This window comes from Kogia breviceps, chromosome 15 (genome assembly GCF_026419965.1).
Source record: "Kogia breviceps isolate mKogBre1 chromosome 15, mKogBre1 haplotype 1, whole genome shotgun sequence".
NCBI classification, from domain to species: Eukaryota; Metazoa; Chordata; class Mammalia; order Artiodactyla; family Physeteridae; genus Kogia; species Kogia breviceps.
In genome coordinates this window covers 81,895,423-81,919,930 of record NC_081324.1, presented here as the reverse complement: position 1 = coordinate 81,919,930, position 24,508 = coordinate 81,895,423, and the positions used below count along the sequence as shown (strand labels likewise).

General features: G+C 38.1%; 1 protein-coding gene, 1 non-coding gene and 1 pseudogene across 13 annotated transcripts in view; 2 read left to right on the top strand and 1 right to left on the bottom strand.

Annotated features, from left to right (window-relative positions):
- The window catches only part of IFT81 (intraflagellar transport 81), a 190,913-nt gene that overhangs the window by 106,170 nt on the left and 60,235 nt on the right, over positions 1-24,508 (top strand). For 2 of the 12 annotated variants that reach the window (XM_067015031.1, XM_067015039.1), the window contains exons 1-11: positions 1,347-1,422; positions 4,208-4,372; positions 5,244-5,347; positions 5,902-6,082; positions 9,638-9,727; positions 11,767-11,814; positions 11,981-12,046; positions 12,362-12,472; positions 14,240-14,324; positions 19,439-19,602; positions 23,173-23,268. In XM_067015031.1, coding sequence (XP_066871132.1) covers positions 4,229-4,372; positions 5,244-5,347; positions 5,902-6,082; positions 9,638-9,727; positions 11,767-11,814; positions 11,981-12,046; positions 12,362-12,472; positions 14,240-14,324; positions 19,439-19,602; positions 23,173-23,268 — 1,089 coding nt within the window. In that variant the 5' untranslated portion in view covers positions 1,347-1,422; positions 4,208-4,228. Of the gene's footprint in view, positions 1-984; positions 1,216-1,318; positions 1,423-1,445; positions 1,852-4,207; positions 4,373-5,243; positions 5,348-5,901; positions 6,083-9,637; positions 9,728-11,766; positions 11,815-11,980; positions 12,047-12,361; positions 12,473-14,239; positions 14,325-17,173; positions 17,432-17,642; positions 17,760-19,438; positions 19,603-23,172; positions 23,269-24,508 lie in introns of those variants that run through there. The other 10 variants (XM_067015034.1, XM_067015033.1, XM_067015035.1 and 7 more) reach the window with 10 other exon arrangements.
- LOC131742974 (U6 spliceosomal RNA) lies at positions 6,356-6,463 on the top strand. The gene has a single exon (XR_009331632.1). It is a non-coding gene; the product is annotated as a U6 spliceosomal RNA (small nuclear RNA).
- On the bottom strand, positions 20,759-21,865 carry LOC131742116 (DNA repair protein RAD51 homolog 1 pseudogene; annotated as a pseudogene).

Genomic DNA, 24,508 nt, shown 5'->3' with positions numbered 1-24,508 from the left:
TGGCTACTTTTTACTGACCCTTAAACATCACATTGTCCGATGGAACCTCTCCCGACAGTCCAATCCCTTCAGCTCCAAATAAACTTGCGACCCTTCATCCTGACTCTCCCATCATTGGGTCCTTCTTTATAGCATCTGTCATAGTTATATTGGTGTTGCCTGTTCAACTGTCTCTCTTCTTGCATAGACTGTCAGCTCCGTGAGGACAGGGGCCAGGTAATTCCCTGCCCTCCACTGCATCCCCAGCAGCCAGCAAAGAGCAGGGCCTACAGGAGATGCCTAATATGGAATTTTTGTTTTGTTTTGTCTTGCTTGATTTTGTAAGTCTGATGCTAAATCTGTAGTTGATTTCTTCCAAGATGTTTGAGCAGGCAACTAAGCTTTCAGGGTGTGAGGAATTTCATTATTTTTTCCTTCTCATTTCTCCATTGCCAGCTGACATCACGGAGTACAGTGGTTTCCACCCTAATCGGGGCAGTTCAAAATACCATTCATCAATTAAACTCTCCCCTGAAGCCAGTAAGTGCAGTCCCGGGATTCTCTCCGCTCCAGTCTTCCTGGCCTCCTCTGTGATCTAGACATGAAGATCTCCGCCCCCCACGCCTACCTCATAGAACGTGAACTGCATGAAAATGTAAGGAGGACTTTATTCAATTCTGCAGGTGCCTAAAAATAGACTCTCAGAAGCCAAAGAGAGCCTTAGGCCATTTCCTTTTTTTTTTTTTTTTTTTTTTTTTTTAGGCTCTCAGAATATTAAAGAAATTCAGGATGAAAAAAAGTAAAGTAATTCCCAGTACAGGCTATGTGGCCCAATAATGTGACAAAGAAGCTGACATCTCTATGATGAATGTGCCTTCTGTTCATCTACAATTCACAGAAGAGACTACAATTGTTCCTACGTGTAACCTAATTTGGAGATACTTATGTCAAAAATCTAAATTTGAAGCCCAGGCCAAATGCTTCCTCAACCCAAATCCCACTGGCCCTGCCTCAAAGATGTCATCACCGATGTTTGGTGAAGGAAGGAAGGAAGGAAAGCAGGAAGGAGGGAAGGAGGAAAGAAGGAGCACACGAATTTAACATGGGTGAATAACGAAGAGAGTGTTTCGTAAACTGCAAACTGCAGGACGTTTGGGAAAGTTTATTGCCACGGTAACAACCCCCAACTCTCTAAGCTGTCCGCAGTGGCTCAGAACCTGTGAACCTAGTTTGCAGGTGAGCCCCCCTCCCTCCGCCTTTCGCCTCCAGAGCCTTAGCCAAAGAGCGCGCGCACGGGGCCTCGCGGAAACGCGCCGACCCTCCCGCCCCCGGAAGTGATGTGTCCACGGCCTAGCAACCGTTGCCAAGGAGCTCGTCTCTAGGAACTCACTAGAGCCCGGATGCCTCCTGGGGGGGGAAGTGGTTTCGTGAGGAGAATTTGAGGTAACTTCGCCAAGCCGCGGTCGGAAGCTCCCCCAAACCCCTAAGTAGGAGAGAACTCCTTCCCCTTCCCAGTGCAGCACCTCGAGAACGGAGGGGTAGCAGCAGTTCAACCCCAACATCGGGGGTCGGCCCCTGTGGTGCCTCGCAGTGATCCGGGCGGCTCCCCCGCGGGATGAACCGCAGGGGAGCCCAGAGCAGCCCTCGCGAGGTGCCTGGGTCTGACGTGGGGTCCTCTGTCCGCTCTCGCGAGCCCCGGGGGGCGAGAGGGGGTCGGGGAGATACTATTTTGGGGAATCTTGGGAGGCTGCTGGTCCAGGGCGCGTGCACAGCCTGGGACCAGGGCAGCGTCGTTTCTGTGCCGAGTTGTGCCAGATAAACGCACGTCCTGGTTTCAGTTCTTCTCCCCCACCCTCTCGGGTTCTTATGTGGGTGAGTGCTTGTGAATTAGTGTGGCGACTTTCCGCTGGAAGAGGGAGAGTGATTGCTTTTGCTAATTTTAGAGCGCAGAGCCCACTGGGCACAGACAACCTACCTGTTCAGTACATCTTTGTCTCCTGGGAACGTGTTACTCGTTTATCCAAGTGTTCTGGTTTTGGGAAGGGAAAAAAAGAATATATATCTGTGTGTATATGTTACGTTTTATGTATGTGTAATTTCTACATGTATATAATTTCTAAAGAGTTAAAAATTAGTATATCCGTGTGTGAAGATTGTGACGTGGACTTATACTTAAAATACTTTCAACAGTGGAAAATTTGCATCTCCAGTGTGGATTTTTATTTAATTTATGTAAAGGTTTTCTTTTTATAGCTTAAAGGAAACCTCAAAATTTTAAACCACATTGGTTATCTTTTCTACCATCTTTTGGCTTATTTTTCAAAAATAATAATCATTTACTCATAATTTTCTCATACTTATGAGGAAATGATAATATTTTTACATTTCAATGTTAGGTATCTAGCTCCACCCACCCACTTTAAAAAACCTATTTCAGGGCTTCCCTGGTGGCGCAGTGGTTGAGAATCCGCCTGCCGATGCAGGAGACACGGGTTCGTGCCCTGGTCCGGGAAGATCCCACATGCCGCGGAGCAACTAAGCCCGTGAGCCATGGCCGCTGAGCCTGTGCGTCCGGAGCCTGTGCTCCGCAACGGGAGAGGCCACAACAGTGAGAGGCCCGCATACCGCAAAAAAAAAAAAAAAAAAAAAAAACCTATTTCAGAGCAAGGTGCATGCAGCTCCAATGAATGTCTTAAATAAAATAGCATCTCTTCATTTCATGGTTAGGAACTATTAGGGAGCAGTGAAGTATTTTTTTCTTTATTTCTTTTTTTAGTAGTTCATTTTTTAATTCGTTTTTAAAAATAGCTACTCTAAAAAATTGCCTGTGCAAATTTCTACTACTTTTTCCCATACTAAACAAATGATAATCTGTGTGCAAGAAACACTAATAGCCTTGGTTAAGCTGTTTCAGCAGTTAAATAATCAGGTAATCAATTTTTTTTTAAGTTATGATCTTCCTCACTGCCACTCTGTTTAGGCTTATGCTTATTTTCTGGCCTTGGGCCTGTGAACAAATTCAGTCTAGCGGAAGAAGTCACTGTTTTAGATGCAGTGGATATTCAGCGACAGAATTAGGCACAGGTATGTCCTCATGGAATTTACAGTTTAGTAGAGAAGAGAAACTGTACGTAAGTAACTAGTACAAAACAGAAAAGTAACTCCAGGAGAGCAGTGCAGATAAAGTGGTCAGCTTGGAGGGCAGATGCTGCTATTCTGATGCAGAACTGGGGGATAGCTTGAGAAAGATTTCCTAGAGGAACTTGGATTTGGAGGGCAGGGCTTGAAACACTGTTAGGATTTGCGCCTCTGGAGACGAGGGCGGGAGGGGTGGGGGGAGGACACGACAGTCGCAGGAAGAAAAAAACAGCATTAACTGAAGGCAGAGATGGAAAAGCTGTTTAGGGAGCAGTGCTTATTTCAGTCAGCTGAAGTTTGAAAGGGTGTAAGGTAACAATTGGAAATAATATTGAGAAACTGTAAATTGAGCTAAATCTTAAAGGGTCTCAAAATCCAAGAAGTTTAGACTTTATTTTGTTGGCCGTGAGACGCCTACAAAATGATTTGGAATGGGAGAGGCAGAGACTGCAACTTTTGAAGGCAAAGGAAATGAAGGCCTTAATTACTCAAGGGTGGCAGAGTTGATGCATCAATGTGTGAAGAGCACCTGGTGGAGGAAACCAAAACAAAACCAAAGAGCGCACCCCCGAGGCTGAAGCTTGCAGCCTCTACCCAGCCTCAGGTTGTGGCCATGTGCCTAGTGGGTCCAGGCTTGCCAGATCTGATTTTCCAGAGAAATTGGTAATTTGGATTAATGTGGGCTGCTAATTAAAAAAAAAAAAAATTAGAAGCATGTTTACAGGCTAACAAGTTTTTACCTCTAGGTAGAAACTGTGAAGCTGTATGGGAGAAATGTTAATGTTGGTGGATTTTGTATTCATTTGTCCACATTAATTCAGTGTTAATTCAGATGATTGCTATCAGATGCATATACAAAAACAGGTCATTAAATATTAACAGTATGTACTGTAGCATTCCTAATAAAGTCTGCATACTCTTTTTCCTTCAACAAAATAACCCTCTTCACAGCATTTTATATGCCATGTAGCATACTTCCCATGCCTACTTCCTATGAACTTAATACTGACTTTCTGTTGACTGTATTTTGTTAATACAGACCTTTTGTTACCAATATTGAGGAATTTTTTTCTGTATTTTTACTCTTCAGTTTAAACTGTAAGACCTAATTATGAGTGATCAAATCAAATTCATTGTGGACAATCTCAATAAGGAGCCTTTTAGGAAGAACTATAACTTAATTACATTTGATTCCCTGGAACCAATGCAACTATTACAAGTTCTCAGTGATGTTCTGGCTGAGATTGACCCAAAGGTAAGAGTTTTCTTTTTCTCTGTGATGAAAAGGGTGGCAAGAAAGCCAGTTTCTGCCACTAAATACCTGTGCATCTAGGGCAAATTATTTAACCTCTCTGGGCCTAATTTTCCATGCCTGTAAAGCTATAGATAGTAGATGATCTTTAAGGTTTCTTAATAGCTCAAAAACTAAATTATCTACTTGTACCTTATTTAGAAATTATTTGTCTACTTCCAAACATAAATAGATTTAGTCTTGGAATGAAGATGCTTTTACGAAAGGTTTTATTGTGTTGCAAGTTGGCTCATGTCTCTCATACACTGGTCTTTCCCACGGAGACTTTTTTAAGCTTGACCTTCTTAATATGAATCCTGATCCTACTTGTATGTACCCTCACTTGGAATCTGGGGGCCTCCATACTTAATCTGTTTTTTTTAACATCTTTATTGGAGTATAATTGCTTTACAATGGTGTGTTAGTTTCTGCTTTACAACAAAGTGAATCAGTTATACATATACATATGTTCCCATATCTCTTCCCTCTTGCGTCTCCCTCCCTCCCACCCTCCCTATCCCACCCCTCTAGGTGGTCACAAAACACCGAGCTGATCTCCCTGTGCCATGTGGCTGCTTCCCACTAGCCATCCACCCTACGTTTGGTAGTGTATATATGTCCATGCCACTCTCTCACTTTGTCACAGTTTACCCTTCCCCCTCCCCATTTCCTCAAGTCCATGCTCTATTAGGTCGGTGTTTTATTCCCGTCCTTAATCTGTTTTTGAAGAGACCATTGTGACTGTTATGCTCTAGCAGAACAATTTTGTCAGTGAGTTTAAATATTGTACTTTGTTAGATATACAATAATAACATTTTTTCAATTTCTTTGTTAGCAAGTTGTTGATATCAGAGAGGAGATGCCAGAGCAGACAGCCAAAAGGATGTTGAGCCTTCTCGGTATCCTTAAATACAAACCTCCAGGAAATGCCACGGACATGTAAGAATCTGATTAAGTGTTGCTTTCTTAGAGCTGTGCTGTAGTATCCAAACCTTCACAGTCAGTCTTTCTGGCAATACCTGTTTTCCCTAAGTCAGTGGCCTCAGAAAATCACTGAATTTCAAAATAATCTTGAATTCTTAATGTTATTTTGTCATGCAGGAGTCTTAAGTGAGTCAGTTCTTTCTCTTAATCAGAAAAGTCAGGCAAATCCATGATTCCATTTTATCATTTATCTGCCATCCTAGACAAAAACAATGACTTAAACCTGTCCAGTCAATGAAGTGAAGTATTTAAGCTGACTGTACTGGTTAATGGTTCCAAAACAACCTCCCTGTATATTCCAGTGATTTATTAAAGGCCTAATTTTATTATTATTGTTAATGTGCAGACTGACTTCAGATTACCCTTGGTTTTATCTTTTTTAAATAGGCATGGAAAGCAATCAGGAAATTGTAAATTGGATTTTGAGCAAATGTTACCTCTTTTCAAGGTTTATTTATAAGCCTCTGTGTGTGTGTGTGTGTGTGTGTGTGTTTATTTTCTTTTTATAGGAGTAACTTTCGTCAGGGTCTGGTGATTGGAAGTAAACCTGTAATTTACCCAGTGCTCCACTGGCTTCTTCAGAGGACTAATGAACTGAAGAAAAGAGCGTATTTAGCTTGTTTTTTAATAAAACTTGAGGTACCAAGTGAGTTTCTTCAGGATGAAACCGTGGCTGATACCAATAAACAGGTATACAATATAAAAATGGTATTTTTAAGTTATCCGTAGTGGATTTCAAGGTGCACACGTTCAAATATATATTGATCTCACTTTAGTTTATTTGCTGTCTCCGTATTTCCAGTGGCATCAAAAGGTAAAATAGTTATCAACTAATGTTCAGCTATAATCACTTATGAAAATATTGACTTTTGCACACAAATACCATTTTGGCGATAGAGTATGTGGTTAGGAAAAAAACCCTGAAATTTGTATCTTAGAATAATTTATTACTTAAGAATTGTGGTGCTCGCTCTGGCAGCACATATACTAAAAATTGGAACGACACAGAGAAGATTAGCATGGCCCCTGTGCAAGGATGACACGCAAATTCATGAAGCGTTCCATATTTTTTACTCAGCCATAAAAAGAAACAAAATTGAGTTATTTGTAGAGAGGTGGATGGACCTAGAGTCTGTCATACAAAGTGAAGTAAGTCAGAAAGAGGAAAACAAATACCGTATGCTAACACATATATATGGAATCTAAGAAAAAAGGGTTCTGAAGAACCTAGGGGCAGGACAGGAATAAAGATGCAGATGTAGAGAATGGACTTGAGGACACGGGGAGGGGGAAGGGTAAGCTGGGACGAAGTGAGAGAGTGGCATGGACATATATACACTACCAAATGTAAAACAGATAGCTAGTGGGAAGCAGCCTCATCGCATAGGGAGATCAGCTCGGTGCTTTGTGACTACCTAGAGGGGTGGGATAGGAAGGGTGGGAGGGAGATGCAAAAGGGAGGAGATATGGGGTATATGTATATGTATAGCTGATTCACTTTGTTATAAAGCAGAAACTAACACACCATTGTAAAGCAATTATACTCCAATAAAGATGTTTAATAAATAAATAAATAAATGTGGGTTGAATTTTAAAAAAAAAAAAAAAGAATTGTGGGTAGATAGGATCCTGGGCTTGGTACTGCAGAATACTTTGTTGATCAGTTCTGTGACTGTATAATTTGTCATCCAAATCAGAGAGGAAAGGGGTTATCATAATAATTACACTGGAGCAAAAGGTATGAATTGGTACGTGTGAGCACCTTCAAAGATTGTGTGTAGACAAAGAAGCCAAGATTATGATCTCAAAGGATGTTCCAATCAGGCAGAAGGTAGAGAAAGGACCAGGAACTTGCAATTTCAGTGTACTTTCCTCTCCAGAGTTTTGGGGTGATACTGGGTTCTGGCCTTAAGGTCTTAAAGCTCTTGACTCCTCAGGATTCTGGCTGGTCTGGCTCCTGGTCCTGGGATTTCAAAGCACATTGCTGATCAAAGACTATGGAAAGAAAGAATTTAGGCTTAAGATTTCAAAGAACTTTGATTTAAAAGAAAAAAATTTGCCTCTGTTTAGCATTTGTGCTTTTGTTCTGTAGTAGGTATGTAGACCGTTTTGTGCCAGTTTGTTGTGAGTAGTCTGTCAATCTATCTCTCCCAATAGATTATGAGATCTATGGAAACAGGTATCATGTCTTATCCATCTTTGTTTTCCTCCAGAGTTTGGTAGGGTTGCTTCTATAGGGTATGTGCTCAAAATTTGTATTAATCGAAACAACTAAATGTTTTTTCATCCATATATTTTGTTATTTTTGAGTAGCCATAGCAGTCACTCAAAATAGAGTCAGTATTGATCTCTTAAGACATTTCTAGGGTTGAAAGATTTATGCAAATAATTATGTCAAATGTTACAGTAGATGCCTTGAGAAAAGTACAGCAGAATGAGACCACTGCAGCCCCTACCTCTGAATGCTTTACATAATGTAAGAAATAGAGAGGTGTAAATATGAAATATTTTATCCTCCCTACCCTCCCACATCAATAATTTTGATAGAAACCAGTTCCTCTGGAGGAAGGTTATTTTATTTTATTTTTAAAATAAATTTATTTATTTGTATGTGTTGGGTCTTCGTTGCTGTGCGCAGGCTTTCTCTAGTTGGGGCTACTCTTCGTTGCAGGGCTCAGGCTTCTCGTTGCGGTGGCTTCTCTTGTTGCGGAGCACGAGCTCTAGGCATGCGGGCTTCAGTAGTTGTGGCATGTGGGCTCAGTAGCTGTGGCTCGCGGGCTCTAGAGCGCAGGCTCAGTAGTTGTGGCGCACGGGCTCAGTTGTCCGCGCTCAAACCCGTGTGCCCTGAACTGGCAGGCGGATTCTTAACCACTGCACCACCAGGGATGTCCCTGAAGGAAGGTTATTAATAGGCTTTTACTAAACACGCCCAGCTAATTATTAATGGAAGGATTAATAATAATAAAGACATGTTTGTCCTCGAAGCATGTTTGAAGTATATGTATAAAATGACGTACACATTTAGCCATTTAGCAGAGAGCCTAATAAAAAATGAACATTGGGCTTCCCTGGTGGCGCAGTGGTTGAGAGTCCGCCTGCCGATGCAGAGAACACAGGTTCGTGCCCTGGTCCGGGAGGATCCCACATGCCGCGGAGCGGCTAGGCCTGTGAGCCATGGCTGCTGGGCCTGTGCGTCCGGAGCCTGCGCGTCCGGAGCCCGTGCTCCGCAACGGGAGAGGCCACAACAGTGAGAGGCCCGCGTACCGCAAAAAAAAAAGAAAAAATGAACATTGTCTTTCTAAATGAAGTTTTAGAATGATTGATTTACAGACTTACAGAATATGATCAGTCAAGAAAAAATATTATTAATTTTCTGTCATTATCCACAAAAAAAACTATTTTTAAAAAATCTTGGGGTTTCCCTGGTGGTGCAGTGGTTGAAAGTCCGCCTGACGATGCAGAGAACGCGGGTTCGTGCCCCGGTCCAGGAAGATCCCACATGCCGCGGAGCGGCTGGGCCCGTGAGCCATGGCCGCTGCGCCTGCGCGTCCGGAGCCTGTGCTCTGCAACGGGAGAGGCCACAACAGTGAGAGGCCCGCGTACCGCAAAAAAAAAAAAAAAAAAAATTTGGATAAGAGTTGTGATTTTTTTCATTCATTTAACTACTTTTTATTGAACACTTGTATTGGTTATGCACTATGCTAGGCCCTAGGAATGTAGAAGTCTCCACAAGTAATATGATTCTTATTCTCCTAATTCTCACTGTCTAAAGGAGGGAGACAGACAAGTAACTAGCAATTATAATTTTATATGATATTTACTCTGATATCATGGTACTCTGATATGGAATAGGTACAGCGCTAGAGAAGGCTTCTTTGAGGATAGTGGTGTCTGTGCTGAGACCTGAAGGATTAATAGGAGCTATCCTGGCAAAGGGTTAGGGAGCCATATAGAGTATTCGCAGAGGGAATAGGGTGTGTAAAGTGACGGTGGAATATTCCAGGGATTGAAAGAAGATCAACAAAGCTAGTGAATAGAGTGTTAGTTAAGGAAGTAACCAGAGAAGTCTTTAGAGGCCAGATTATATACACCAACTTTTTTTGTGTCCTATATAAATGTTTAAGGATATATTTAAATGCTGTTCTATACCGATTAAGTAATCACTTTAAGTTAATAGATAACCTGATTAAGAAAAGCCTAATGGATCTAGTCACTAGTTTATAATTTTTTAACTTGTTCTTTTAGTATGAAGATTTGATGGAAGCCTTTAAAACTTTGCATAAAGAATGTGAGCAGCTCAAGACATCTGGATTTTCTACAGCAGAAATAAGAAGGGTAAAGGAAAAAAAACATAATAACCATTTTTTTTTTAGACTTGAATTAAATTCAGTATGAGTCTTAAGATTATGTGGAAACTAGTGATAGCAAATGGCAAATTTTCTTTTGTAGGACCTTTGCTGATTCTTTCCTGAAGAAATTAATGAGGCCAGGGTAAATTCATAATTAGTTCTTATGTACTATATAGACCATTACCATGGATTAAAAGCAATTAAAATTTGGGTCTTTAATATATATATGATATAGGAAAATATATATATATGTCTGTTTGTATTTGGGATCATGCTATGCATAATTATTTGTTGTTTTAATCATTACATGTGAATATATTCCCATTGTTTTCTTTCTACAGTATGATTTTTCATGACTAAATTAATTAATATTAATTATTAATATTAATTTAATATTCTGTGGTATGGATAGTCTAACAATTTTTGGTGTTTTGTTTTCATTTTTTGCTGTCATAGATAATGCTGTGATTATCTTCTATATAAAGTTATTTGGGGGTAGCTGTGATTGTTTCCTTATAATAAATTCCTAGAAGTAGAATTGCTTATTAAAGCATATGAGAATTTTTAGGACTTTTGATGTATGTTACTCAGTGTTCTCAAAAAAATGTCTTTATATTCTTGCTAGGTGTGTAAGTTCTTTTTCTAAACAATTGCTATTTCTCACTTACATGGATTTCGTATTTTTAGAAATCACATCTTTATCTTCTCATTCAAACAGGAAACATTAGAAGTTGCTTCCTCAGGGAGACCTTCCCTGATTCCCTAGATAGATTAGTTCCCCCCAGTTCTTTCTGCTTCATAACACTCATTACACTTATGATTATTTTAATGTCTGTCTTACCAACTGTATTTAAACCCAGTGAGGGCAGGGACCACATCTCCGTATCTTGTTCACCACAGTATCCCCAGTGCCTATCACAGTGCCCTGCATGTGGTAGGTTCTCAATAAAAGTTTGTTGAATGTATAAGAAATGAAAGATGAACTCACATCTAATGGAAAAGAAAGACCCATAAGTAGATAGTTATCACAAAGTATGGAATAAGAGTGATGTCCATCTGCGGTTCCTCCATTATGTCATGTGAGTAAAGTAAAATGATAAAATAACCTAGAGTCTGTGATTTTAATTTTATTAATTATTACCAAAGTATTTTTCAACATATTCTTTGTAAAGAAGTGTGATTAAGCAAAAAATAGAAAATAATTCACTCAAAATGCCATGCTCTAGTGATAACTGCTACTGATAGTCTAGTGAATATATTTAAACCTTTTTCTTGGTATTGTATTATATATAAATATTATAATCTGCTTCTTTCAAGTAATGTCATATCATGACTTTTTCTCATGTCATTCAACATTCTTCATAATTTTTAGTGATTTTCATTGTGTTGTGCCGTAATTTACTTAATAATCCTCAGACATTTGGGTCATTTCCAAATTTTAGATATAATTGACATCTATGAGAATCTTTGTAGATTCCCAGAGGTGAAATTACTGAGCCAGAATGCATACACATTTATTTTAAGACTTTTGATATTGTTCTTCAATATAATTCCACCAGTAGTAACAGTGCGTATTTCCCCAAATCCTGTCAGTACTGACTACCGTATATATTTTTCCTTTTATTATTATTGTGAGAGTTAGCCTATTAGGTTTTTGGGTTAAGAAGGATTTTTTGTTTGTTTGTTTTCACTAGAAACTATTATGGAGCTGGTTAAAAGACATTTTTGAAATCTTTATTTTTAGAAAGGGAATTGGTTAATTGACAAAACCAGATACAAATTTATGTCTTGAAAATACCATAGCCTTAAAAATAATTTTGTTGGAAAATTGACAGAATATATAGTTTGGTATTTAACAGAGCAGACGGTATGTCAGCAGCTGTTGTTCATGTTTTTAGACCTGTACACTTTCCATTATAGAAGATTTTTGAAAAATCATGTGCCCATATTCAGAATCAGAACACAAATGGTCTGGTTGGCAGCTTTACCTTGCTGCTTTGTAACCTGTTTCAGTTTCTTTTCTAGATGAACACCAAGCTACCAAATAAATTACCCTGCATAAAGAACCCTGAGGTGAGGGATGGGAATAGAAATTCCCTTCATCCAAAAGAGGATCTTTGTTCCTTAATGCTCTGGTTATAAATGATGGAAATGGTAGATGCATAATCATGTAAAAACCTTATGTGAATTCTACAGACAAAATACTTTTTCTTATAACATCTTCCTGACTACTTTTTAGGATATCAGTGCAATGGAGGAAGAAAAGGATCAGCTCATTAAGAGAGTTGAACGTTTGAAGAAAAGGGTAAGGCAAGAATTAGCACTGTGTAAGACTTTGACTCCAAGTCCCAAGGACTTGCAAAGATTTAGGAATGCAAATAAAGATTAATCAAGGCATGAGTGTACATTGGAGGCTGGAGTCAAATACATTGATGGAAAGGGAATCTCCCTAGGCAGTAGCCCAAAACTTGTTAAGGACCTGGAGTCTGTAACTTTAGTGTCATCTCTAGGGAATACTGTTTACCAAAAGGAAATGATAAGTGGATGTCTGAGTCACGTGACATGCTAATGTCTTTTTTAAACCTGGTAGTAATATACACTATTTATTCCCTCACTGTAGGTGGAGACAGTTCAGAATCATCAACGGATGCTTAAAATAGCAAGGCAACTTCGAGTTGAGAAAGAGAGAGAAGAATTTCTTGCACAACAGAAACAGGAACAAAAGAATCAGGTACCCACATAAAAGTTAATATTCTCATTGTGAAAGAAATAGTTCCTGCTGATCATTCACATGTAAAGAAGATTTTTTAGAATTGTAGAAGTTCACGTTTCCCTTTGTTAACATGATGAAATACTCTTTTTTTTTTTTTTTTTTTTTTTTTTTTTGTGGTGTGCGGGCCTCTCACTGTTGTGGCCTCTCCCGTTGTGGAGCACAGGCTCCGGACACGCAGGCTCAGAGGCCTGCGCCGCCAGGGAAGCCCGTAATACTCTTTTTAAGAGTATTATGTGGCACCAACAGCAAAAACAATACCATCTTTGGGGTTCTCTTCTCTGTAGGTATCTATACACTATCTTTTGGCCCATGTTTAACTCATGTTGTTCCAGCATTACAGAATATCCATTGTAATGTTAAGCAGTAAGATTAACTGCTAATAAAACTTCTAGAATCTCTAAAGGGTGTCCTGAGATTCTGGGGCTATGAAAAAACATCCATTTTATTCCACTGATCACTGTATTCTTTACACTTTACTCCATGGGCAAATAAGCAGATCTTGAAAAGGCTCAAAATTACCTAAACTCCACGTTTTTAGACTTTTCCTTAAAGAAAAAATAATTTGGCCAGAATGTATTTCTTTTTTTAAAAAATTTATTTTATTTATTTATTTTTGGCTGCATTTGGTCTTTGTTGCTGCGTGCACATTTTCTTTAGTTGCAGCGAACGGGCTACTCTTCGCTGCGGTGCGCGGGCTTCTCATCACAGAGGCTGCTCTTGTTGCAGAGCATGGGCTCTAGGCACATGGGCTTCAGTAGTTGCGGCGCATGGGTTCAGTGGTTGTGGCTCATGTGCTCTAGAGCACAGGCTCAGTAGTTGTGGCGCATGGGCTTAGTTGCTCCACGGCATGTGAGATCTTCCTGGACCAGAGCTCGAACCTGTGTCCCCTGCACTGGCAGGCGGATTCTTAACCACTGTGCCACCAGGGAATTCCCGGCCAGAAAGTATTTCTTGTATTTTATTAAAAATCTATCTTAGGGCTTCCCTGGTGGCGCAGTGGTTGAGAATCCGCCTGCCGATGCAGGAGACACGGGTTCGTGCCCTGGTCCGGGAAGATCCCACATGCCGCGGAGCAACTAAGCCCGTGAGCCATGGCTGCTAGGCCTGCGTGTCCGGAGCCTGTGCTCCGCAACGGGAGAGGCCACAACAGTGAGAGGCCCGCATACCGCAAAAAAAAAAAAAAAAAAAAAAATCTATCTTAAAACTGAGTAGACTTGTACATTAAAAATATTTCAAATCAGCTTCATTTCCTACTAAGTGAGCAGTTTAGATATTTGGCTCTTTTGGAACTTGGCTTGGCATCATAGTAGTTGCCCTGCAGCAGTAAGCTGCATTGCCCATGCCCTGAATGGTTACTTAGCATCAGTTTCTGATTCCTGAGCCATCATTTCTGAGAATGCTAGCATTCCTTAGAATAAAGAAAACCACGTTTTAACAAGAAAAGCCTGGTGCATATACTTTTCTAACCAGCATTTTTCCTTGATCACCTAATTCAACAAATACCTAAAGAAAAAATGTCTGAAAGCTTTTCTTTTAAGTTTTACATGGAAAGGTATTGAGCGAACCAATTACATTTTTGATTTAGCTTAGTAATTTCTTAGTTCTTATCATTTGTTCCCTTTACAGCATAATAATTATGTGGAACTTGTATTTTTCATTGCATGTCTATATGAATGGTAGGTTTCATTAGACTAAAGAAGTAATAGATCTAATTGTATTTTAAAGCTATTTCATGCAGTGCAGAGACTGCAAAGAATACAAAACCAGTTGAAAAGTATGCGCCATGCAGCAGCAGATGCGAAGCCTGAAAGTAAGTGGAAATTATATTATATGATATACATATATTGGCATATATTGGCATATATTGGCATATAATATGATATAACTCATACATATATATACATATATATGGCATATAATATGATATGTCATCATATTAGTGCGAATATTAGTTTAAATCAGTAGTCTTCCTTATTAATAGGAACTAATTATCGTCAAGTGATAGCTCAGCATTTTAGGGCATCATTTCCTAGCTAGTAAGTGACAGCCCTGATGAAGACATCCTTAAGTGTTCACCTGTGGTTTTTAAATTCGCTTTCAGTGTTTTGTCAGAGGGTGAACTAATGAAAACCACCATGGAGAGAGGCTCTCTGGTGTGTGAATGTATAAAATACTTAGAATGGATTTTATGAGAATGATGGATGGAAAAAGTATGAATATTGTTTTAGTGCCAGGGCTATAAAGAAAAAGAGTAAAATGCTGGACCTTTAAAACTGAGTGTTGTTTCATATTTTGGGTTGTGCTAATGACATGGGTATCCCTCGCTCTGCTGGCACATTTGCTTTACATAGAGGATACATTGTTCTGATATCCCAGATTATACCACCAAACCTATCCTAGGCATTTTTTAAGTGTGCTCATCAGAAGGGAGACCATGTAAATTGGAAGAGCAGTAAAAAGTTCTCATTGGTATTAGAGAAATATTTCCATATAAATATCCAGCTATGGGATATTTATATTTATCTTTTTCTACTATTCTGTGAAATATTATACTCTAAGATATAATATACAGAATGACTGTAATAAAAAAGACAGTCAATAACAGGTGTTGACAAGGATGTAGAGAAATTGGAACCTGCATACTTTGCTAGTGGGAATGTAAAATGATGCATCCACTTTGGAGTTTGGCAGTTCCTCAAAGTGTGAAACCTAGAATTACCATATGATCCGGCAATTTTATTCTACCCAAGAGAGTTTAAAACATATGTCCACCCCAAAACTTGTACATAAATGTTCATAGCAACATGTTCATAATAGCCAAAAAGTAAAAACAACCCCAGTATCCCTAAACTGATGAATGAATAAACAAACTATGGCATATCCATACAGTGGAATGTTATTCAACAATAAAAGGAATGAAGTGTCGATACATGCTACAATATGGATGAACCCCCAAAACATCTTAAGTGAAAGAAACTAGTCACAAAAACATATTATATAATCCCATTTGTATGAAATTTCCAGAATAAGCAAATCCATAGAGATGGAAGTCAAACTGGTGATTGCCTAGGGTTGGGGAACTGCAGGGGAGGACAGCTGTGTTGGTAGGTGGATGATGGGGGGAGGAGGTGACTTATAGTGGGTATAGAGGCTTCTTTTGAAGCTGATTAAAATGGTCTAAAATTGATTGTGGTAATCGTTACACAATTCTGTGAATATACTAAAAGCCATTGAATTGTACACTTTAAACAGATGAATTTTATGGCTGTGTGGTAAATTATATCTCAGTAAAGTTGTTGAAAGAGATAATACAGTATTTCCTTGATTCTAAACACATGTTCTTTACCATTTTAATTGTTTTTGCAATTGGGATACATCTTGTACTTTATATATGCATTTCACATGGTATTTGTAATTTAGTTGATGGTGTCTTATAATTGATGGCATCTTAAAATCAAGGAAATATGGCATATTTAATTGATATTTAAGAAACCAGTATAGTACTCCCTATAAAATGTATGGTTCATACATATTAATTAGTGACTTTCCATAGAATCTCTGACTCCTCTCAGTCATAAATTAAGATTCAAGCAATACCTGGAAGTTGCCATGCATTTAGTTGTTGGTGTCATTTGATTCTTTATTCACTAGGTTTTCACTTTTTAGGACAAAAGAAAGTAATTTTTTAGTGCTTTTTTCCTCGTTAGTATTATATATAGTATATCGTTTTAGTATATGTTCTTTGGGTTTGATGTAGGTTCCTTCACATCTTTACTGTAAAAAATTAAGATAAATCTTCAAAAGAAATTCCTTAAATTATAGCCATTTAAAAATTAATATCAATAAGCAATTTGTTTTCATATGTCTATCCTTGCTAAGAAATTTCTAGAACTTAACATTAATAGTGAATTTTTGAAAAGGAAGGTAATGTATATAAGAATTGAAAGATTTGGTATGCAGAAAAATTGATTGATCAGTACAGTTTAATACAACTTAAAATGTTAGCCTGAACATGTGTTTCTGCAGTGTCTGTTATCCTCAATTTTATTAGATTAAATATTTCTTGCTATTATGTTTTAATTCTGGTAACTAAACAGAATATCCAAAGATACTTATAGTATTAGTAACATTTCATTTTTTGTTTGAATTGATAGACTTTGTTTTGCTTTGGCTTTCTAGCCTAAATAGAATTGTTTGGGCCAGGAAATACATAATTATTTAGTAATAAAATGGACAAATAAAGTTGTTCTGTTTTGGGCATCTCTCGAGATGTTGGTTTAAAATATTAATATAAGCAATATGTTAGTAGATGATGCTAAACAATAAAGTCAATTGCGTTGTTACGCAGTAATAGAAATAATTGGCTCAAAACCAATAGTCCATTAATTGTTTATTGGACATCTGCTACTTGTCAGATACTGTGCTAAGTGCTAGGAATAGAAAGAAAAGCTATTTCTATTAAAGTGCTCACAGTCTAATGGAGAAATGACAAGCAGTGGGCAATTATAATGCAGTGTGACAGATACTCCGATGGAGCTCAGCACATGCTCCGATGAGAAAAAAGAGGCAAAGAGCACTAAACGCTAACACAGAGTCAGATGGTTTCCTGGAGGTGTGGCAACTGAATTAAATTAAAGCTGGAGAGGTAGAGGAGTGGAAGACATTCCATGCCAAGGCACAGTGACCTAAAAGAACATAAATGTGGTAGGCTAAGCAAATGATGGAGGAAGAAGAAGAGATAAAAGGGCAGGCTTCTTCTGACTGCTTGTCTTTGAAAAGAAGACAAGGGAGAGAGTGTGCAAATGATTGAGAAATATAGTACTGTGCATAGATTGAGGCAGGGTAGTGGTCTAGTGGTGTTCACCTTGCTGGAGAGTCAGTCAGACAAAGGAAGATTGCAAGATTCAGGAGGAAAAGGTGAGAATTAACAACCTTTCCTGTGTGCTCCCATTGTGTCCCTGTATTGCACTGAATGTTCTACAGCAATTACCACAATGTGTTAATTGTTGGCATATCTGACTCTGACACAGCTAAACTCCAGGCTAGTCACCAAGTCATAATTATTCTTTCTATTTTCAGGCCTTAGCACACAGATTACACATAGCCAGCATTCAGTAAACAATCTGTCAAATAGTTGAGAGGTGGGAGTAGAGACCTTAACCCTGCATAGGAAGAAAATTATCTTTTCCACGGGTAGGAGGGAAATCAAGTAAGAAAAAAAAATGGCTGAAAATATAAAAATAAGGTATTATGTGTGCAGTGTATGTTTTTTTGTGGATGGACAGGGAGTGGGGAGCAGGAAGTTAAGGAGCTCCTGCTTTGTTGACATCTTTCTGGGAAGCAGAGTCTTAAGGATTATATTCAGCAGCCTAGGAAAAGAGTAAATTAAACAGATGTTCAGTTGCTTCAGGTATTTAGTTTAATAAGGTCCATCGAAATTTTTTAGTAATAACAAATGGCTCACAAAATTTCTATTTGCTTAAATAACATAAAAGTATTTTTAGTATAACTGTAATTTGTATTTTTTCAGAGTAACAGTTGTATTATAAAATATTCACTTAAGTTAGTTCATCTTTATACTCTACGTATTCCTGAGATTTATTATATAAAATAAGCTACTCATTCAGTTGTAGTAGGATCAGTGAGACATTTTCAGAGGGTTTTTAATCAAAATGTTTGCGGAGATCTTAAGTGACCTTATATTTAATTTCACCAGGATTTTCAAAGATAATTTTTTAAAAACTGCATAGAAACGTGTCCACTTTTCATAAGTTAAAATTTTTAAGAGAAGAATTTAAAATGTGATGGAAACTCTGTTTTTATGTTTTTTAATAGCTTTACTGAGGTAAAATGGACATACAGTAAACAGCACGTTTAGAGTAGACACTTGATAAGTTTTGACGTACATATACACTAGTGAAACTGTCAACCTTAATCAAAATAACAAATATATCCATTACCTGTAAACATTTCCTTGTGCCCCTTTGTAATATCTCACTCCTGCCCCTCTCTGCCTCTCTAACCCCCACCCAAGGCAACCATTGATCTGCTTTCTGTTACTATAGATTGGTTTGTATTTTCTAGAATTAGAAACTTTTTTTAAAATAAGCAAAGTAATATTTAAGAATTTTAAATCTTTAAAAACATTTTAGATTTTGATTTCTTGCATCTCTGATTACATGCACTGTGTTTAAGAACTTGAAGGTGGAAAAACTAGTCATCTAATAGCCAAAGAAGCCAGGTTGTAGAGTTAATCGGAAACCATATAGGAATGTCTGCCTAATTATAGTGTGATTCAGTAAACACTTTCTTTTCCCTTCCTTTCCCCAGTCCCTAAAAAAAGAGGTGGAAAATTGTAGGGATGAATGGAAAACTCCTGAAGTTGCCATTAATAAATTTTTACACATTAATATATGGTTAGCACAGCAGAACTAAAAATAATTTTAAGGCTTGGCTGAGATTTATTGTGCAATCTACGTACGTAGATTACTTAAACCGGAAATCCAGTGTTTTAAAAAGTCAAGCCAGAATTTGTAAATGTGTAATGGAAAGATCTGAAATAAACTTTTTAAAGCTCTCAAGGCTGGGAATTTATAACAAAACCATTATTCACTGAAAATCTGTATGTGTGTATGTTTGTTCACTCTGCCAGAAGAAGAAAACTTAAATCTTAAAAAAGTAATTTAAGTTGCCACTTAACTGTAAACTAATACGTTACAAAATCAAAACTACCAAACAGGGAAAACTGCAAATGTTTATGAATGTAGATAATTTCTCTTTTTCAGATTATTGTTCTATACTAGGTATTATATAGAATGCTTTCAATGGATGTGCCGTACTATCCAGGTCTTATGTTTTAAAATGTACAAAGCATCACTTTACCTACTCTCTTGGGCTGAATATTCATTTATTTTATTTTTATAGGTTTAATGAAGAGGCTAGAGGAGGAGATAAAGTTTAATTCATATATGGTAACTGAAAAATTTCCTAAAGAATTAGAGAACAAGAAAAAAGAATTGCATTTTTTACAGAAAGTGGTTTCAGAGCCTGCTATGGGTCATTCTGATCTTCTTGAACTTGAATCTAAAGTAAGTAACAATCATCTTCTTTTATAAGCTTCCAATTTTATCTCATCCCCACTCCTGTGAAAATTATGTGAACGGCTTTCTATAGTGTCCTACTCTTGACTCTTAAGTTAACCTGTGCTAAGAGCTGACAGCTCTTATGAGGAGTTGTTCTTTATGAGAAATTATAGCACGTAAATGCTGTCACTTAATCCACATGGTGTTATAAAAACCTAGTCAACTGATTAGGAAAGTTGGTAACTTGGATATATATATATTCATGTATATGATCGACTCATAAGTTTATATATTCATAATATAATAATTTAGTTGACAATTTTTTTAATATCGTAAATGTGATTACTTTTTTTTTCCAAGAATAATATTATAGCAATTTTGTATTTAAAGCTAATGTTTTTTATTAGCTTTTTTTTTTAATTTTCAATTTTATTTTATTTATTTATTTTAATTTTCAATTTTAAAGCAATAGAAACTGATCACCCTACCCAGAGTCAAAACTATATTATTGAAGGCCCTATCCTGAAATATTCAGCTTGTACCAGAATAACTCCTATAAACAGTACATTCACTACAGATAACTACTTTATTAGCAGTCCCACGTTGAATCTACTTACTTGAAGAGCTTCTGAAATGTTTAGATTCCAGAACTATCTTGAATTGCTCTTAGCATTAAAAAAGAGTAGATGGTGAAGGGCTGGTAGCCCAGGCCTACTCAATACCCCTTATCTAAAAAAAACATTCTTATATAAGCTAATTCAGACACACAAACTTTACCTGCTTCTGATTTAAGAGTTTTACTGACAGAAAAAAAAAAAAAACCTGTGAGGAGACCCACTCCCTTTGCCACATAGCTCAGGCATTTTTTCCCCCAACATTATTCAGACAGCGAGAGAAGTCAGGTCTCTCCAGTTTTAGTTAGTTCTCTTAGAGACATAAGATTGGCCAATAGCAGTTAGTCCTGAGTCTACCCCAAGGCACCATGATGTCAAAGGTACTTCATACCTACACCCCCAAACCAAAGAATTCACATAGAGATTAATATACTCTAGAAGGAATAAACATTTCAGATCAGCTTGTGACTACTGACCTGTCTCGTGTTTACATCATAAGAAAAGCCGATATAATAGCTGTTTTCCTGGAAGCCTTTTCCTGGCAGTCACAACAGGAAGAGGCCTGTGAAGAACCTCAGGGAGCAGTACTCTCCATTAGGCTGCGGCACTTAAGGTTTATCACAGGAAAAAAAACGATTCAGTCCTTGGCATCTCCTACTCCATCTGCATTGATGGCAAACATAGCTTCAGCTTCAGGAAGACAAGGAGAGTCATAGATTTTGCAGATTCTGGTTTCCCCTCTTCCTTTTCTCAGGTACAGTCTTGTTGTTGAGGCATGAGCAATGATATTTCCTCCAACAGGTTTTTTAGGATCTGCAGCAAACATGGCTGCTCCATCCACTTGGGCTACCACCTGGTTGGTAATGACCACTGCTACACCAAACTCATCAGCAAGTCGCAGAAGCATACGCAGAAACCTGGCCAAGTGCATCTGCCTGGCTGAAAGCTCACCTCGACCCGAATAGTCTGTTCTGTAGAGGGCGGTGGCACTGTCTACAATTAGCAGTGCATACCTGGACTTTACCATCATGGCTGATGCTTGATAAAGGAGCTGGGTCTGGTGGTCTGTGTTGAACCCTCGAGCATATGCTACATTATCCAGGACATCACTGCCAGAGAGGCCATATCTCTCAGCCACTGCTAGCAGCCGTTCTGGTCTAAAGGTACCCTCGGTGTCAATGTACATGGCCTTTCCTTCACCTCCACCTTGGTCAATGGGAAGCTGGCATGTTACAGCCAACGTATGACAGATCTGGGTCTTCCCAGTTTGGAATTCTCCAAACATCTCTATGATGGATCCAGTCTCAATTCCTCCTTGAAGTAGTTTTTCAAGCTCTTTGGAGCCGGTAGTAATCTGTATGGTCTCAGACCGCCTTTGGTGGAACTTAGTTGTAGTGGTGAAACCCATTGGAACTAATTTAGCTGCCTCAGTCAGAATTTTATCAGCTTTGGCTTCACTAATCCCCTTAATATTTAATAGTTCTTTTTGGTGCATAGGCAACAGCCTCCACAGTATGGAATCCAGCTTCTTCCAATTTCTTCACATCATTGGCGTGTATGCCACATTGCTCTAATCAAGAAATAGGTTGTGGGCCAAAGCTCTCTTCTTCCACTGAAGTACCTGCATTTGCTTCAAGCTGCATCTGCATAGCCATTACTTAGTGTTCAATACTGCGCCCCACTTCTCTACGCCCTTGCTCCGGCCTTCTGCACGAAACCCAGGAGAGTTTCAGCTCCTAATTGCGTTCCTGGGACGCGCGCGTCTCAGCTCTCTTCAGGCCTCGGTCTCAGGCGGAAGCACCCACTTTTATTAGCTTTTTATGCCTGCTTTGGAATTACTAAACTTTCTTGTAATGCTCATTGAAACCTGATATCATAACATTTTTCTTCCCTAAAAAAACTAATCAGATGTGTATATATATATTTTTATTTATTTATTATTTTTTTTATGCGGTACGCGTGCCTCTCACTGTTGTGGCCTCTCCCATTGCGGAGCACAGGCTCCGGACGTGCAGGCTCAGCGGCCATGGCTCACGGGCCCAGCCGCTCCGCGGCATGTGGGATCTTCCCAGACCGGGGCACGAATCCGTGTCCCCTGCATCGGCAGGCGGACTCTCAACCACTGCGCCACCAGGGAAGCCCCAGATGTATATTTTTAAAAATAATAATTAAATATCATGAAAAGTGATTGAAAGATTTTGACTTTAATATGCTTAATAGCCACCACAATTAAACACATAATTCTAATGATTTTATTCTTTTAATTTATATATAGAAATTAGTTGTCCAAGTCAGATTTGGCTCAGTTTAATGTTATAGGATTAACAGGAAAATTCTAGTTTTTTCAAAGGATAGTTATACTGAAAGCCATGTAATTTTAAAAAATTTATTATAGGACTATATGCTTCTATTGGCTTTATTCAGTTTTACTGCATTTGAGAAATGTTTAGATTAATGAGTAGGATAAATGACAGCTATTATAGAATCACAGATCATTCATTAGAACAGGAAAGGTTTTTAGATACCTTTCGTGTCAGCTCTCAGCTGGGTTCGTGAATTCCTTGTACTAAATCCCTGGAGAATGTTAGTCCAGATTTGCTTTATCACTTACAGTTACTTGAAAGTCACAGCCTAGGTGAAGGGATAACTTCAGATTTTTAGAAATCATCTTTTTGATAGTAATATGTACATATTTCATGTAGAATACTTTAGGATAATTTAGATATGGATGGTTAAATCCTTTTAAGTAATCAAATTGTATAAATATATATCATGAACTGTGAAATGCAAGTTGTCTCTAAAAGTAATCGTAACAGCCCACTCATAATGTTAATGGAGTTGATCCTCCCATCAAATTACTGACAATAACAACTGTAAATTCAAAGCTTTGTTTGGCCAGATGTCCCTTAGTTTGGGTAATCATAGGCAGAGTTTTAACCTTTTTATTTTCATACTGTTTTAGATAAATGAAATAAACACACAGATCAGTCAGCTGATTGAAAAGAAAATGATGAGAAATGAGCCAGTTGAAGGCAAACTGTCACTATATAGGCAACAGGTAAGACCACTCCTTTTGGCTCACATATTTAGGTCTGTAATCTTGTTGGTGAACATTTTCATTAATACCATGGTCTGTGTTATCCATAGTCTTAAAGTGAGAAGGAAGCAAAGAATAAATGTTCTCCTGTCATTGCTGATCTCCAGATTATAACAAAGAATTTGTGGAAAAGCCACAAAAGACACATGTTCAGGTTTGAAATTCAGTATATCTGATAATGCTTAGTTTCCTTAGTGTCTGCCAGCTGTGGTGATAGAGCTCTTTGTGGTTATATCTGTGAGTGTGAAATTTGATTTTTTATATGAATGCTTACTTTAAGTGATATAAATAAGACTGTTTATAATCTTTAATGAAGTAAAGGCAATATACTTTTTCAGGTTTAAAGTTAGTTTGAAAAAATATAGAATGAATTGAATTTTAGTGCTAAGGCATTTATTATTTTATCCAGAAGTCACGAGGGTATATATGTTGTTATGTATTTCTAGACAGAAGGCTCAAATGACAGCCATGGATTACCTGACAAGAACCTTGGCAAGAAGAGTTTAGTGTGAAGAGCATTCTGTAACCTCAGAAAATACTGAGCTACATAACAACGCATTATTTAAGGAATGTAGAATTTTTTAAAAACCTTTTTATAATGGAAAAATTTAACCATATACAAAGGTAGAGAAAATAGTTCAGTAAACCCTCGTGTGTCCCTCAGCTATAGCAATCGTGGCCATTCTTGTTTCATCTATACCCCCCGCCCCAACTGGATTATTTGAAGCAAATCTTAGACTTCATATAATTTCATCTACAAATATCTCAGAACATATCTTTTTTTTTTTTTTTTTTTTTTTTTGCGGTACGCGGGCCTCTCACTGTTGTGGCCTCTCCCGTTGCGGAGCACAGGCTCCGGACGCGCAGGCTCAGCGGCCATGGCTCACAGGCCCAGCCGCTCCGCGGCATGTGCGATCTTCCCGGACCAGGGCGTGAACCCGTGTCCCCCGCATCGGCAGGCAGACTCTCAACCACTGTGCCACCAGGGAAGCCCACAGAACGTATCTTTAAAAAATAAAACTTTTAAAAAACTTACCATACCACATTTGAAAATTTCATTACTTCCTTAATATTGGCAAATATCCAGTCAATGTTTAGATTTCCTTGATTGTCTCTTTTTCCTTTGCTGTTTTTTTTTCCCCCAGTGACTTTGTTTTAATTAGGATCCATATAGGATTTATACACTGCATTTGGTTGATAT